The sequence below is a fragment of the Salmo salar genome, chromosome ssa17 (genome assembly GCF_905237065.1).
Source record: "Salmo salar chromosome ssa17, Ssal_v3.1, whole genome shotgun sequence".
NCBI lineage: Eukaryota > Metazoa > Chordata > Actinopteri > Salmoniformes > Salmonidae > Salmo > Salmo salar.
Genome location: NC_059458.1, coordinates 44,638,743 through 44,653,929, shown reverse-complemented (window position 1 = coordinate 44,653,929; position 15,187 = coordinate 44,638,743). Strand labels below are relative to the sequence as shown.

The 15,187-nt window shown below is 49.4% G+C and overlaps 1 protein-coding gene across 1 annotated transcript; it reads right to left on the bottom strand.

Moving 5' to 3' along the window:
• Positions 1 to 296: 296 nt before the first annotated feature.
• LOC123728211 (centromere protein Q) lies at positions 297 to 14,538 on the bottom strand. Its single transcript, XM_045699647.1, is given in 10 exon segments — positions 297 to 1,180; positions 1,182 to 1,217; positions 3,942 to 3,975; positions 3,977 to 4,011; positions 9,037 to 9,156; positions 9,324 to 9,453; positions 12,895 to 12,963; positions 13,702 to 13,871; positions 14,151 to 14,251; positions 14,442 to 14,538. Coding segments are annotated over 10 exon segments (837 nt in total). The 5' UTR covers positions 14,452 to 14,538; the 3' UTR covers positions 297 to 1,048.
• Positions 14,539 to 15,187: the final 649 nt, after the last annotated feature.

Here is a 15,187-nt window from a genome sequence, read left to right as displayed (position 1 = left end):
AGAGGCATTATCTCAGGGCGAAGTAAGCCTGTCTGGACTACAGGCATTATCTCAGGGCTGAAGGAAGCCTGTCACCCAGCCATTCTGGACTAGAGGCATTATCTTAGGGCTGGAGTAAGCCTGTCACCCAGCCTGTCTGGACTAGAGGCATTATCTTAGGGCTGAAGTAAGCATGTCACAACTAGAGGCATTATCTTAGGGCTGGAGTAAGCCTGTCACCCAGCCTGTCTGGACTAGCCGCATTATAAGAACTAAAAGCATCATAGGAAGTCATCAAAATATTCAAAGACCAAAAATACTTTTACAGGTTTTTAATGATCATCTACGGCTAAAAGAAGAAACACTTTGAAAAATAAAATACATACAGATATGAACAAATAGGGCTCCTACTAATACAGAATACAATGTTAACTATGTAACGGTTAAAGTCAGGTGGTCCGTGCAAAGCCAATGCCAGAGACATATAACAAAATGGCTAAAACATAGTGATATAAATACAGATGGCTAATGGAGCCTTGCTATTGTCCAACCAGGCTGGGCGGAGCCTTGCTATTGTCCAACCAGGCTGGGCGGAGCCTTGCTATTGTCCAACCAGGCTGGGCGGAGCCTTGCTATTGTCCAACCAGGCTGGGCGGAGCCTTGCTATTGTCCAACCAGGCTGGGCGGAGCCTTGCTATTGTCCAACCAGGCTGGGCGGAGCCTTGCTGTTGTCCAACCAGGCTGGGCGGAGCCTTGCTATTGTCCAACCAGGCTGGGCGGAGCCTTGCTATTGTCCAACCAGGCTGGGCGGAGCCTTGCTATTGTCCAACCAGGCTGGGCGGAGCCTTGCTATTGTCCAACCAGGCTGGGCGGAGCCTTGCTATTGTCCAACCAGGCTGGGCGGAGCCTTGCTATTGTCCAACCAGGCTGGGAGGAGACCTGCTATTGTCCAACCAGGCTGGGCGGAGCCTTGCTATTGTCCAACCAGGCTGGGCGGAGCACTGCTATTGTCCAACCAGGCTGGGCGGAGCCTTGCTATTGTCCAACCAGGCTGGATGGAGGAGTCCTGCTATTGGCTGACAGCTGTAGGTGGAGTGATCAGGTGGTCAGCGTGTCTGTAGGCTCGTTCCAGTAAGGTCTGGGCATCCTGGACCGGCCCTGATGCCTGGAGGGTCTTGGCTAGGCGACGGGCCGTGGCGACGGGCGTGTCCGCTACGAACCAGACTCACCATCTGCTCCTAGAAAAGGAGAGGACAGTTAGTAAGCAACCCTGGCGTTGTCCCGTGTAGCTCAGTTGGTAGAGCATGGTGTTTGGCAACGCCAGGGTTGTGGGTTCGATTCCCACGGGGGACCAGTATGGAGGGAAAGAAATGTATGCATTCACTACTGTAAGTCGCTCTTGATAAGAGCGTCTGCTAAAATGACTAAAATGTAAAAAAAAAAAAATGAAGCACTATTTCCTGTTACGTTGCTCAGACTATTTCTCCTTCAAGGTTTTAGTTTTTTTTGGTTGGTACTTTTACCCTCCTCAATTTCGTGGTTTAGTCTCGTCCCATCACTGCAACGTACGGACTCGGGAGAGGTCGAAGGTCGAGAGACATGCGTCCTCCGAAACACGACCCCGCCGAGACACACTGCTTCTTGACACGCTGCTCGTTTTAACCCGGAAGCCAGCCGGTAGGAAACGAACTGGCGATGCGAGTCAGCTTGCATGCGCCCGGGACCGCCACAAGGAGTCGCTAGAGCGCGATGGGACAAGGACATCAACGGGCCGGTCAAACTCTCCCCTAAACCGGACGACGCTGGGCCAATTGTGCGCCGTCTCATGGGTCTCCCGGTCGCGGCCGGCTGCGACACAACCCGGGATCGAACCTGGTCGCTGTAGAGACGCCTCTAGCACTGCGATGCGGCGCTACACAGGAGACCAAGATGTGCCTTTTTCATTTAATTAAAAATATATATATTTTACCAGGTAAGTTGACTGAGGACACGTTCTCATTTACAGCGACGACCTGGAGAATAGTTACAGGGGAGAGGAGGAGGGGGGGGATGAATGAGCCAATTGGAAACTGATTCGGTGACCATGATGGTATGAGGGCCAGATTTGGAGTTTAGCCAGGACACCGGGGGTTAATACCCCTACTCTTACGATAAGTGCAAATGGGATCTTTTATGACCTCAGAGAGTCAGGACACCTGTTTAACATCCCATCCGAAAGACGGCACCCTACACAGATATTTAGACCAGAGGAAAGAGTACCTCCTACTGGCCCCTCCAACACCACTTCCAGCAGCATCTGGTCTCCCATCCAGGGACTGACCAGGGACCAACCCTGCTTAGCTTCAGAAGCAAGCCGGTATGCTGCTGGCAAGCAGCAAATGATATGTACACTACTGTTCAAAAGTTTGGGGTCACTTAGAAAAGTCCTTGTTTTGAAAATTAAAAATGTTTCCAAATTTTTTGTTTAAAACGGCAGCTTCTTTAAATAGTACCCGCAAAACACCAGTCTCAACGTCGACAGTGAAGAGGTGACTCCGGGATGCTGTCCTTCTAGGCAGAGTTCCTCTGTCCAATCTTCCTCTGTCCAGTGTCTGTGTTCTTTTGCCCATCTTAAACTTTTCTTTTAGTTGGCCAGTCTGAGATACGGCTTTTTCTTTGCAACTCTGCCCAGAAGGACAGCATCCCGGAGTCGCCTCTTCACTGTTGACGTTGAGACTGGTGTTTTGTGGGTACTATTTAATGAAGCTGCCAGTTGAGGACTTGTGAGGCGTCTGTTTCTCAAACTAGACACTCTAATGTACTTGTCCTCTTGCTCAGTTGTGCACCGGGGCCTCCCACTCCTCTTTCTATTCTGGTTAGGGCCAGTTTGCGCTGTTCTGTGAAGGGAGTAGTACACAGCGTTGTACGAGATCTTCAGTTTCTTGGCAATTTCTCACATGGAATAAGAATAGACTGACGAGTTTCAGAAGAAAGTTATTTGTTTCTGGCCATTTTGAGCCTGTAATCGAACCCACAAATGCTGCTGCTCCAGATACTCAACTAGTCTAAAGAAGGCCAGTTTTATTGCGTCTTTAAAAATCAGAACAACACTTCTCAGCTGTGCTAACATAATTGCAAAAGGGTTTTCTAATGATCAATTAGCCTTTTAAAATGATAAACTTGGATTAGCTAACACAACGTGCCATTGGAACACAGGAGTGATGGTTGCTGATAATGGGCCTCTGTACGCCTATGTAGATATTCCCTTAAAAATCAGCCGTTTCCAGTTGCAATAGTCATTTAGAACATTAACAATGTCTACGCCGTATTTATGATCAATTTGATGTTATTTTAATGGACAAAAAAAATGTGCTTTTCTTTCAAAAACAAGGACATTTCTAAGTGACTCCAACCCGTTGAACGGTAGGTAGTGTATCTGTCAAAAACCTCCAGGTGTTTTTGAGACTTCTTCAATTAAAGAAAACATTTCTTCCCTGAAAAGAACTTCGTTAACAGGATGGAGTACTCAGCAGAACGCCGTTGATGCGTCTGGCCACTTCCCCCTTCTACAGAACTCACAGATCACAGCCGCAATAAACCACAGCTATAAAAACCCCCAGGCTGTCTCTAGAACTGGTTACCAAAATGCATGGAAACCTGTGTGTGTGTGTGTGTGTGTGTGTGTGTGTGTGTGTGTGTGTGTGTGTGTGTGTGTGTGTGTGTGTTATAGCTTACTTGTTGACCTGTAAGGGTCTGTCTTTGGAAACCTGTGTGTGTGTGTGTGTGTGTGTGTGTGTGTGTGTGTGTGTGTGTGTGTGTGTGTGTGTGTGTGTTATAGCTTACTTGTTGACCTGTAAGGGTCTGTCTTTGGAAACCTCTGTGTGTGTGTGTGTGTGTGTGTGTGTGTGTGTGTGTGTGTGTGTGTGTGTGTGTGTGTGTGTGTGTGTGTGTGTGTGTGTGTGTGTTATAGCTTGCTTGTTGACCTGTAAGGGTCTGTCTTTGCGCTGAGGTACAGGGGAGGCGCAGGACTCCTTGCTCTGACAACTGGAGGATCTGAAACAACATGGAGAGAGGAGAGAGTAGGGGAGGAAGAGGAGGGGGAGGAGAGGAGAGAAGGAGAGAAGAGAGGAGAGAGTAGGGGAGAGGAGAGAGAAGGGGGAGAGGAGAGAGTAGGGGGAGGAGAGGAGAGAGTAGGGGGAGAGGAGAGAGTAGGGGAGAGGAGAGAGTAGGGGGAGAGGAGAGAGTAGGGGAGAGGAGAGAGTAGGGGGGAGAGGAGAGAGTAGGGGGAGAGGAGAGAGTGGGGGAGAGGAGAGAGTAGGGGGGAGAAGAGAGAGAGAGGGGGAGAGGAGAGGAGAGAGTAGGGGGAGAGGAGAGAGTAGGGGAGAGGAGAGAGAAGGGGGGAGAAGAGAGGAGAGAGTAGGGGGAGAGGAGAGAGTAGGGGGAGAGGAGAGAGTAGGGGGAGAGGAGAGAGAGGGGGAGGAGAGAGAGGAGAGAGTAGGGGAGAGGAGAGAGTAGGGGGAGAGGAGAGAGTAGGGGGAGAGGAGAGAAGTAGGGGGAGAGAGGAGAGAGTAGGGGAGAGGAGAGGAGAGAGTAGGGGGAGAGGAGAGAGTAGGGGAAGGAGAGAGTAGGGGGAGAGGAGAGAGTAGGGGAGGAGAGGAGAGAGTAGGGGAGAGGAGAGGAGAGAGTAGGGGGAGAAGAGAGGAGAGGAGACATAAACAGAAGCACACAGGCTGCATCTCAAATGACCTTAGCCCAGAGCCTATTCCCTATATAGCCCAGAGCCTATTCCCTATATAGCCCAGAGCCTATTCCCTATATAGCCCAGAGCCTATTCCCTATATAGCGCCAGAGCCTATTCCCTATATAGCGCAGCCCAGAGCCTATTCCCTATATAGCTCCCAGAGCCTATTCCCTATATAGCGCAGAGCCCAGAGCCTATTCCCTATAGCGCAGTAGCCCAGAGCCTATTCCCATATAGCGCAGTAGCCCAGAGCCTATTCCCTATATAGCGCAGTAGCCCAGAGCCTATTCCCTATATAGCGCAGTAGCCCAGAGCCTATTCCCTATATAGCGCAGTAGCCCAGAGCCTATTCCCTATATAGCGCAGTAGCCCAGAGCCTATTCCCTATATAGCGCAGTAGCCCAGAGCCTATTCCCTATATAGCGCAGTAGCCCAGAGCCTATTCCCTATATAGCGCAGTAGCCCAGAGCCTATTCCTATAGCGCAGTAGCCCAGAGCCTATTCCCTATATAGCGCAGTAGCCCAGAGCCTATTCCCTATATAGCGCAGTAGCCCAGAGCCTATTCCCTATATAGCGCAGTAGCCCAGAGCCTATTCCCTATATAGCGCAGTAGCCCAGAGCCTATTCCCTATATAGCGCAGTAGCCCAGAGCCTATTCCCTATATAGCGCAGTAGCCCAGAGCCTATTCCCTATATAGCGCAGTAGCCCAGAGCCTATTCCCTATATAGCGCAGTAGCCCAGAGCCTATTCCCTATATAGCGCAGTAGCCCAGAGCCTATTCCCTATATAGCGCAGTAGCCCAGAGCCTATTCCCTATATAGCGCAGTAGCCCAGAGCCTATTCCCTATATAGCGCAGTAGCCCAGAGCCTATTCCCTATATAGCGCAGTAGCCCAGAGCCTATTCCCTATATAGCGCAGTAGACCAGAGCCTATATAGCGCAGTAGACCAGAGCCTATATAGCGCAGTAGCCCAGAGCCTATTCCCTATATAGCGCAGTAGCCCAGAGCCTATTCCCTATATAGCGCAGTAGACCAGAGCCTATTCCCTATATAGCGCAGTAGACCAGAGCCTATTCCCTATATAGCGCAGTAGCCCAGAGCCTATTCCCTATATAGCGCAGTAGCCCAGAGCCTATTCCCTATATAGCGCAGTAGCCCAGAGCCTATTCCCTATATAGCGCAGTAGACCAGAGCCTATTCCCTATATAGCGCAGTAGCCCAGAGCCTATTCCCCTATATAGCGCAGTAGCCCAGAGCCTATTCCCTATATAGCGCAGTAGCCCAGAGCCTATTCCTATATAGCGCAGTAGCCCAGAGCCTATTCCTATATAGCGCAGTAGCCCAGAGCCTATTCCCTATATAGCGCAGTAGCCCAGAGCCTATTCCCTATATAGCGCAGTAGCCCAGAGCCTATTCCCTATATAGCGCAGTAGCCCAGAGCCTATATAGCGCAGTAGCCCAGAGCCTATTCCCTATATAGCGCAGTAGCCCAGAGCCTATTCCCTATATAGCGCAGTAGACCAGAGCCTATATAGCGCAGTAGCCAGAGCCTATATAGCGCAGTAGCCCAGAGCCTATTCCCTATATAGCGCAGTAGCCCAGAGCCTATTCCCATATGCGCAGTGGCCCAGAGCCTATTCCCTATATAGCGCAGTAGCCCAGAGCCTATTATAGCGCAGTAGCCCAGAGCCTATTCCCTATATAGCGCAGTAGCCCAGAGCCTATATAGCGCAGTAGCCCAGAGCCTAGTCCCTATATAGCGCAGTAGCCCAGAGCCTAGTCCCTATATAGCGCAGTAGCCCAGAGCCTATTCCCTATATAGCGCAGTATCCCAGAGACTATTCCCTATATAGCGCAGTAGCCCAGAGCCTATATAGCGCAGTAGCCCAGAGCCTATTCCCTATATAGCGCAGTAGCCCAGAGCCTATTCCCTATATAGCGCAGCAGCCCAGAGCCTATTCCTATATAGCGCAGTAGCCCAGAGCCTATTCCCATATAGCGCAGTAGCCCAGAGCCTATATAGCGCAGTAGCCCAGAGCCTATTCCCTATATAGCGCAGTAGCCCAGAGCCTATATAGCGCAGTAGCCCAGAGCCTAGTCCCTATATAGCGCAGTAGCCCAGAGCCTATTCCTATATAGCGCAGTAGCCCAGAGCCTATTCCCTATATAGCGCAGTATCCCAAAGACTATTCCCTATATAGCGCAGTAGCCCAGAGCCTATATAGCGCAGCAGCCCAGAGCCTATTCCCTATATAGCGCAGTAGCCCAGAGCCTATATAGCGCAGTAGCCCAGAGCCTAGTCCCTATATAGCGCAGTAGCCCAGAGCCTATTCCCTATATAGCGCAGTAGCCCAGAGCCTTTGGGCCCTGGGGGGAAATATTGCAGTATTTAGGTGATAGGGGACTATTTAGAACGCAGCAGAGGACTTGATCCCCATCAAAGAGAAAGCTTTCTAGTCAATGACCAGAGGCCTCGGGGGGAAGGATACGGAACGCCCAGAGGGGGGGAATGATCGGAACGGCCCAGAGGGGGGGAAGGATACGGAACGGCCCATCGGGGGGGTGGGTGGGGAAATGATACGGAACGCCCAGAGGGGGGGAATGATACGGAACGCCCAGAGGGGGGGAAGGATACGAACGCCCATCGGGGGGATGGGGAAATGATACGGAACGCCCAGAGGGGGGGAAGGATACGGAACGGCCTCGGGGGAAAGGATACGGAACGGCCCAGAGGGGGGGAAGGATACGGAACGGCCCATCGGGGGGGTGGTGGGGAAATGATACGGAACGGCCCAGGGGGGGGGGGGAAGGATACGGAACGCCCATCGGGGGAAAGGGGGGGAGGATACGGAACGCCCATTGGGGGAGGGGGGAAGGATACGGAACGGCCCATCGGGGGGGATGGGGAAATGATACGGAACGGCCCAGAGGGGGGGAAGGATACGGAACGGCCCAGCGGGGGGAATGATACGGAACGGCCCAGAGGGGGGGAAGGATATGAGATATTTGAAGTCGTATTCAGGTCTGGTTTGTATGAGATATTTGAAGTAGTATTCAGGTCTGGTTTGTATGAGATATTTGAAGTAGTATTCAGGTCTGGTTTGTATGAGATATTTGAAGTAGTATTCAGGTCTGGTTTGTATTAGATATTTGAAGTAGTATTCAGGTCTGGTTTGTATGAGATATTTGAAGTAGTATTCAGGTCTGGTTTGTATGAGATATTTGAAGTAGTATTCAGGTCTGGTTTGTATGAGATATTTGAAGTAGTATTCAGGTCTGGTTTGTATGAGATATTTGAAGTAGTATTCAGGTCTGGTTTGTATGAGATATTTGAAGTAGTATTCAGGTCTGGTTTGTATGAGATATTTGAAGTAGTATTCAGGTCTGGTTTGTATGAGATATTTGAAGTAGTATTCAGGTCTGGTTTGTATGAGATATTTGAAGTAGTATTCAGGTCTGGTTTGTATGAGATATTTGAAGTAGTATTCAGGTCTGGTTTGTATGAGATATTTGAAGTAGTATTCAGGTCTGGTTTGTATGAGATATTTGAAGTAGTATTCAGGTCTGGTTTGTATGAGATATTTGAAGTAGTATTCAGGTCTGGTTTGTATGAGATATTTGAAGTAGTATTCAGGTCTGGTTTGTATGAGATATTTGAAGTAGTATTCAGGTCTGGTTTGTATGAGATATTTGAAGTAGTATTCAGGTCTGGTTTGTATGAGATATTTGAAGTAGTATTCAGGCCTGGTTTGTATGAGATATTTGAAGTAGTATTCAGGTCTGGTTTGTATGAGATATTTGAAGTAGTATTCAGGTCTGGTTTGTATGAGATATTTGAAGTAGTATTCAGGTCTGGTTTGTATGAGATATTTGAAGTAGTATTCAGGTCTGGTTTGTATGAGATATTTGAAGTAGTATTCAGGTCTGGTTTGTATGAGATATTTGAAGTAGTATTCAGGTCTGGTTTGTATGAGATATTTGAAGTAGTATTCAGGTCTGGTTTGTATGAGATATTTGAAGTAGTATTCAGGTCTGGTTTGTATGAGATATTTGAAGTAGTATTCAGGTCTGGTTTGTATGAGATATTTGAAGTAGTATTCAGGTCTGGTTTGTATGAGATATTTGAAGTAGTATTCAGGTCTGGTTTGTATGAGATATTTGAAGTAGTATTCAGGTCTGGTTTGTATGAGATATTTGAAGTAGTATTCAGGCCTGGTTTGTATGAGATATTTGAAGTAGTATTCAGGCCTGGTTTGTATGAGATATTTGAAGTAGTATTCAGGTCTGGTTTGTATGAGATATTTGAAGTAGTATTCAGGTCTGGTTTGTATTACCTGCAGGTTACTCTCTTCCTGATGTCCCAGTTGTTGTCTGAGGTTAAAACATTGGTGCTCCAGAGAATCTCTCTCCTTCTCCAGCTGTTCTAGAGAGCCCACCACAGCCCTCAGCTCCTCCTGGACACACACACACACACACACACACACACACACACACACTAAAAAAACACTGAAAACACACACACACACACACTGAAAACACACACACACACACACACACTAAAAAAACACTGAAAACACACACACACACTAAAAACACACACACACCCCTTCCTGTTTCTCACCACCAGCTTGTCGAGGAGCTTCTTGCCAACGGCTGACTTCCTAGTCTCTTCCTGGTGTTGACGGGAAGAATGACTCGTCACTTCCTGTTTCTGGATCGGGACTGACAGTTGAGCCAGTTTAGACAGGAACCTGAAACCAGAATACAGTCAACGTGTCAGCCAAGAAAAACAGCACCAGGGGGCCGCAGCGTAGCCTAGCGGTTAGAGAGTAGCCTAGCGGTTAGAGAGTAGCCTAGCGGTTAGAGAGTAGCCTAGCGGTTAGAGAGTAGCCTAGCGGTTAGAGAGTAGCCTAGCGGTTAGAGAGTAGCCTAGCGGTTAGAGAGTAGGGGCCGCAGCGTAGCCTAGCGGTTAGAGTGGAGGGGGCCGCAGCGTAGCCTAGCGGTTAGAGAGTAGCCTAGCGGTTAGAGTGGAGGGGCCGCAGCGTAGCCTAGCGGTTAGAGAGTAGCCTAGCGGTTAGAGAGTAGCCTAGCGGTTAGAGAGTAGCCTAGCGGTTAGAGAGTAGGGGCCGCAGCGTAGCCTAGCGGTTAGAGTGGAGGGGTCGGCAGCGTAGCCTAGCGGTTAGAGAGTAGCCTAGCGGTTAGAGAGTAGCCTAGCGGTTAGAGAGTAGCCTAGCGATTAGAGAGTAGCCTAGCGGTTAGAGTGGAGGGGTCGGCAGCGTAGCCTAGCGGTTAGAGAGTAGCCTAGCGGTTAGAGAGTAGCCTAGCGGTTAGAGTGGAGGGGTCGGCAGCGTGGCCTAGCGGTTAGAGAGTAGGGGCCGCAGCGTAGCCTAGCGGTTAGAGAGTAGCCTAGCGGTTAGAGAGTAGCCTAGCGGTTAGAGAGTAGGGCCGCAGCGTAGCCTAGCGGTTAGAGAGTAGGGGCCGCAGCGTAGCCTAGCGGTTAGAGAGTAGCCTAGCGGTTAGAGAGTAGGGGCCGCAGCGTAGCCTGGCGGTTAGAGAGTAGCCTAGCGGTTAGAGAGTAGCCTAGCGGTTAGAGTGGAGGGGTCGGCAGCGTAGCCTAGCGGTTAGAGAGTAGCCTAGCGGTTAGAGAGTAGCCTAGCGGTTAGAGTGGAGGGGTCGGCAGCGTAGCCTAGCGGTTAGAGAGTAGGGGCCGCAGCGTAGCCTAGCGGTTAGAGAGTAGCCTAGCGGTTAGAGAGTAGCCTAGCGGTTAGAGAGTAGGGGCCGCAGCGTAGCCTAGCGGTTAGAGAGTAGGGGCCGCAGCGTAGCCTAGCGGTTAGAGAGTAGCCTAGCGGTTAGAGAGTAGGGGCCGCAGCGTAGCCTGGCGGTTAGAGAGTAGCCTAGCGGTTAGAGAGTAGCCTAGCGGTTAGAGTGGAGGGGTCGGCAGCGTAGCCTAGCGGTTAGAGAGAGGGGTGGCCGCAGCGTTGCCTAGCGGTTAGACAGTAGCCTATCGGTTAGAGAGTAGGGGCCGCAGCGTAGCCTAGCGGTTAGAGAGTAGGGGCCGCAGCGTAGCCTAGCGGTTAGAGAGTAGCCTAGCGGTTAGAGAGTAGGGGCCGCAGCGTAGCCTAGCGGTTAGAGAGTAGCCTAGCGGTTAGAGAGTAGCCTAGCGGTTAGAGAGGAGGGGCCGCAGCGTAGCCTAGCGGTTAGAGAGTAGGGGCCGCAGCGTAGCCTAGCGGTTAGAGCGTAGCCTAGCAGGTTAGAGCGTACTGGCCCAACGCCCTAACCACGAGGCTACCTGCTGGTTAACTGGCCCAACGCCCTAACCACGAGGCTACCTGCTGGTTAACTGGCCCAACGCCCTAACCACGAGGCTACCTGCTGGTTAACTGGCCCAACGCCCTAACCACGAGGCTACCTGCTGGTTAACTGGCCCAACGCCCTAACCACGAGGCTACCTGCTGGTTAACTGGCCCAACGCCCTAACCACGAGGCTACCTGCTGGTTAACTGGCCCAACGCCCTAACCACGAGGCTACCTGCTGGTTAACTGGCCCAACGCCCTAACCACGAGGCTACCTGCTGGTTAACTGGCCCAACGCCCTAACCACGAGGCTACCTGCTGGTTAACTGGCCCAACGCCCTAACCACGAGGCTACCTGCTGGTTACTGGCCCAACGCCCTAACCACTAGGCTAAGGTCTACTACACCCGTTGTATTCAGCATTTCACTGCGAGGTCTACTACACCCGTTGTATTCAGCATTTCACTGCGAGGTCTACTACACCCGTTGTATTCAGCATTTCACTGCGAGGTCTACTACACCCGTTGTATTCAGCATTTCACTGCGAGGTCTACTACACCCGTTGTATTCAGCATTTCACTGCGAGGTCTACTACACCTGTTGTATTCAGCATTTCACTGCGAGGTCTACTACACCTGTTGTATTCAGCATTTCACTGCGAGGTCTACTACACCTGTTGTATTCAGCATTTCACTGCAAGGTCTACTACACCTGTTGTATTCAGCATTTCACTGCGAGGTCTACTACACCTGTTGTATTCAGCATTTCACTGTAAGGTCTACTACACCTGTTGTATTCAGCATTTCACTGTGAGGTCTACTACACCTGTTGTATTCAGCATTTCACTGTGAGGTCTACTACACCTGTTGTATTCGGAGACAAATAACATTTGATTTGTTCAGAGAAGACTGTGTTGCTGCACAGAAATCGCCTACTAAAGGACACCAATAAGAAGAAGAGACTTGCTTGGACCAAGAAACACGAGCAGTGGACATCAGACCGGTGGAAATCTGTCCTTTGGTCTGATGAGTCCAAATTGGAGATTTTTGGTTGCAACCGCCGTGTCTTTGTGAGATGCGGAGTAGGTGAACGGATGATCTCTGCATGTGTGGTTCCCACCGTGAAGCAAGGAGGAGGAGGTGTGATGGTGTGGGGGTGCTTTGCTGGTGACACCGTCTGTGATTTATTTAGAATTCAAGTCACACTTAACCAGCATGGCTCCCACAGCATTCTGCAGCGATACGCCATCACATCTGGTTTGGGCTTAGTGGGACTATCATTTGTTATTCAACAGGACAATGACCCAACACACCTCCAGGCTGTGTAAGGGCTATTTGACCAAGAAGGAGAGTGATGGAGTGCTGCATCAGATGACCTGGCCCCCACAATCACCCCACCTCAACCCAATTGAGATGGTTTGGGATGAGTTGGACCGCGGAGTGATGGAAAAGCAGCCAACAAGTGCTCAGCATATGCGGGAACTCCTTCAAGACTGTTGGAAAAGCATTCCAGGTGAAGCTGGTTGAGAGAATGCCAAGAGTGTCCAAAGCTGTCATCAAGGCAAAGGGTGGCTATTTTGAAGAACCTCAAATATTTTTATTTATTTATCACTTTTTTTTTGGTTACTACATAATTCCATACGCGTTATTTCATAGTTTTGACGTCTTCACTATTATCCTACAATGTTGAAAATAGTAAAAAATAAAATAAATTAAAAAAACTCTGGAAGGTTTTTGTGTCCAAACTTTTGACCGATACTGTATATGAAAATAATGAGTAATCGAGTATTTTGGGGTGACATAAGTGCATCTATGGATGCGGTTATCCCTCAGTACAGGGCGATGCTGATCATAGTGTAGCACTGGGGGACAGTGGACCCACTGAGTTCGGTTCTCTCACCTGTTTTTCACAATGTTCAGATGTTTCTGTGATTCCTCTTTCTTAGTCCGTCTTCCGGCCAGAACAGACCTGAGGGAGCGAGAAAAAGGAGAGAGGAACGGAGGGAGAACCAGAGAGAGAGAGAGATTTTAACCTTCAGTTCACCGATGGGCCAGTGGCCATGTTACAGCTCCTCTGTGTTCCTAGACAGATGAACAGTGGCTGAGGTTCACAGTCGACTTCCTGGGTACTGGTACTTCCTGGTACTACTCACAGTATAGACGGGCCCAGTCAGAACCATAATGGAGGATGTTACTCACAGTATAGACGGGCCCAGTCAGAACCATAATGGAGGATGTTACTCACAGTATAGACGGGCCCAGTCAGAACCATAATGGAGGATGTTACTCACAGTATAGACAGGCCCAGTCAGAACCATCATGGAGGATGTTACTCACAGTATAGACGGGCCCAGTCAGAACCATAATGGAGGATGTTACTCACAGTATAGACGGGCCCAGTCAGAACCATCATGGAGGATGTTACTCACAGTATAGACGGGCCCAGTCAGAACCATAATGGAGGATGTTACTCACAGTATAGACAGGCCCAGTCAGAACCATAATGGAGGATGTTACTCACAGTATAGACAGGCCCAGTCCAGAACCAAAATGGAGGATGTTACTCACAGTATAGACGGGCCCAGTCAGAACCCTAATGGAGGATGTTACTCACAGTATAGACAGGCCCAGTCCAGAACCAAAATGGAGGATGTTACTCACAGTATAGACGGGCCCAGTCAGAACCATAATGGAGGATGTTACTCACAGTATAGACAGGCCCAGTATGTTGTCTAGAGCCGTAATGGAGGACTTGGTCAGCGGTTTCCACTTCTCCTGACCATTCAGCTTCCTGGGACCTGCAACTGTGCCGCCTTTCTTCTTCTTCTGTGGTTTTGGCAGAGGGACCTGGCTGCTGGTTCCTGGCTGGGGCTCCTCCTAAAAAGGGATGGAGGGTACATGTGTGAGAATGATGCGATGAAAGCAAAGGAGAACCATTTTACATTTTAGTCATTTTAGCAGACGCTCTTATCCAGAGCGACTTACAGTAGAGTGCATACATTTTATTAGATTTTAAATACTGGTCCCCCCGTGGGAATCGAACCAACAACCCTGGCGTTGCAAAAACACCATGCTCTACCAACTGAGCTACAGTGGGACTATATTTGAGCTACAGTTTCCTCTCAAGAGGTTTAAATTCTTCCCGAACTTTCTCACCTGAGATACTCTCCGTTTATTTGTCTTGTCGCCTGTCTTCTTGCCTTTAGGTGCCTTGGACGGGACGCGTTGAGATCCCCGGACAGGCTTCATCATTTTAACTAGGAAATAAATTTAAAAAAAAAGACCGCGTCAGATTAGACAACTAATCAAGGCTGGGGAAAAACATAGCCGCTAAATAGATAATGATATACAATCTGAAAGCGAGAAAACATGAGCACTGCCTAGACGAAACACGGATGTAGTTTGTTTAGTCAACAACAACAGCTAACGTTAAAGCTAGCTAAGGACCTTTTAACATTTTATACACAAGGCCACTGAGTAGAACAGTTTACAGGTGTAATTTATCGTTGCCGTTAGAGCCAATGTCGGAAGAATAACAATAACTAAAACATTTTAAAAACAAACGTTTGTAACTTTGACTTACCAGTTTCGCGGTATATTTCTTTCAAAAACGTTTGTTTTTGTACTCATTGCGCATGCGTTGTGAGCAGCAAGCAGGCCACTCCAGGCGGCCATGATGGAAAGGTCAATGCGCTCTCTTCATAGAGGATGGTACAGACCTCTAGTGGCCATGATGGAAAGGTCAATGCGCTCTCTTCATAGAGGATGGTACAGACCTCTAGTGGCCATTATGGAAAGGTCAATGCGCTCTCTTCATAGAGGATGGTACAGACCTCTAGTGGCCATGATGGAAAGGTCAATGCGCTCTCTTCATAGAGGATGGTACAGACCTCTAGTGGCCATGATGGAAAGGTCAATGCGCTCTCCTCATAGAGGATGGTAGAGACCTCTAGTGGCCATGATGGAAAGGTCAATGCGCTCTCCTCATAGAGGATGGTAGAGACCTCTAGTGGCCATTATGGAAAGGTCAATGCGCTCTCTTCATAGAGGATGGTACAGACCTCTAGTGGCCATGATGGAAAGGTCAATGCGCTCTCCTCATAGAGGATGGTAGAGACCTCTAGTGGCCATGATGGAAAGGTCAATGCGCTCTCCTCATAGAGGATGGTAGAGACCTCTAGTGGCCATGATGG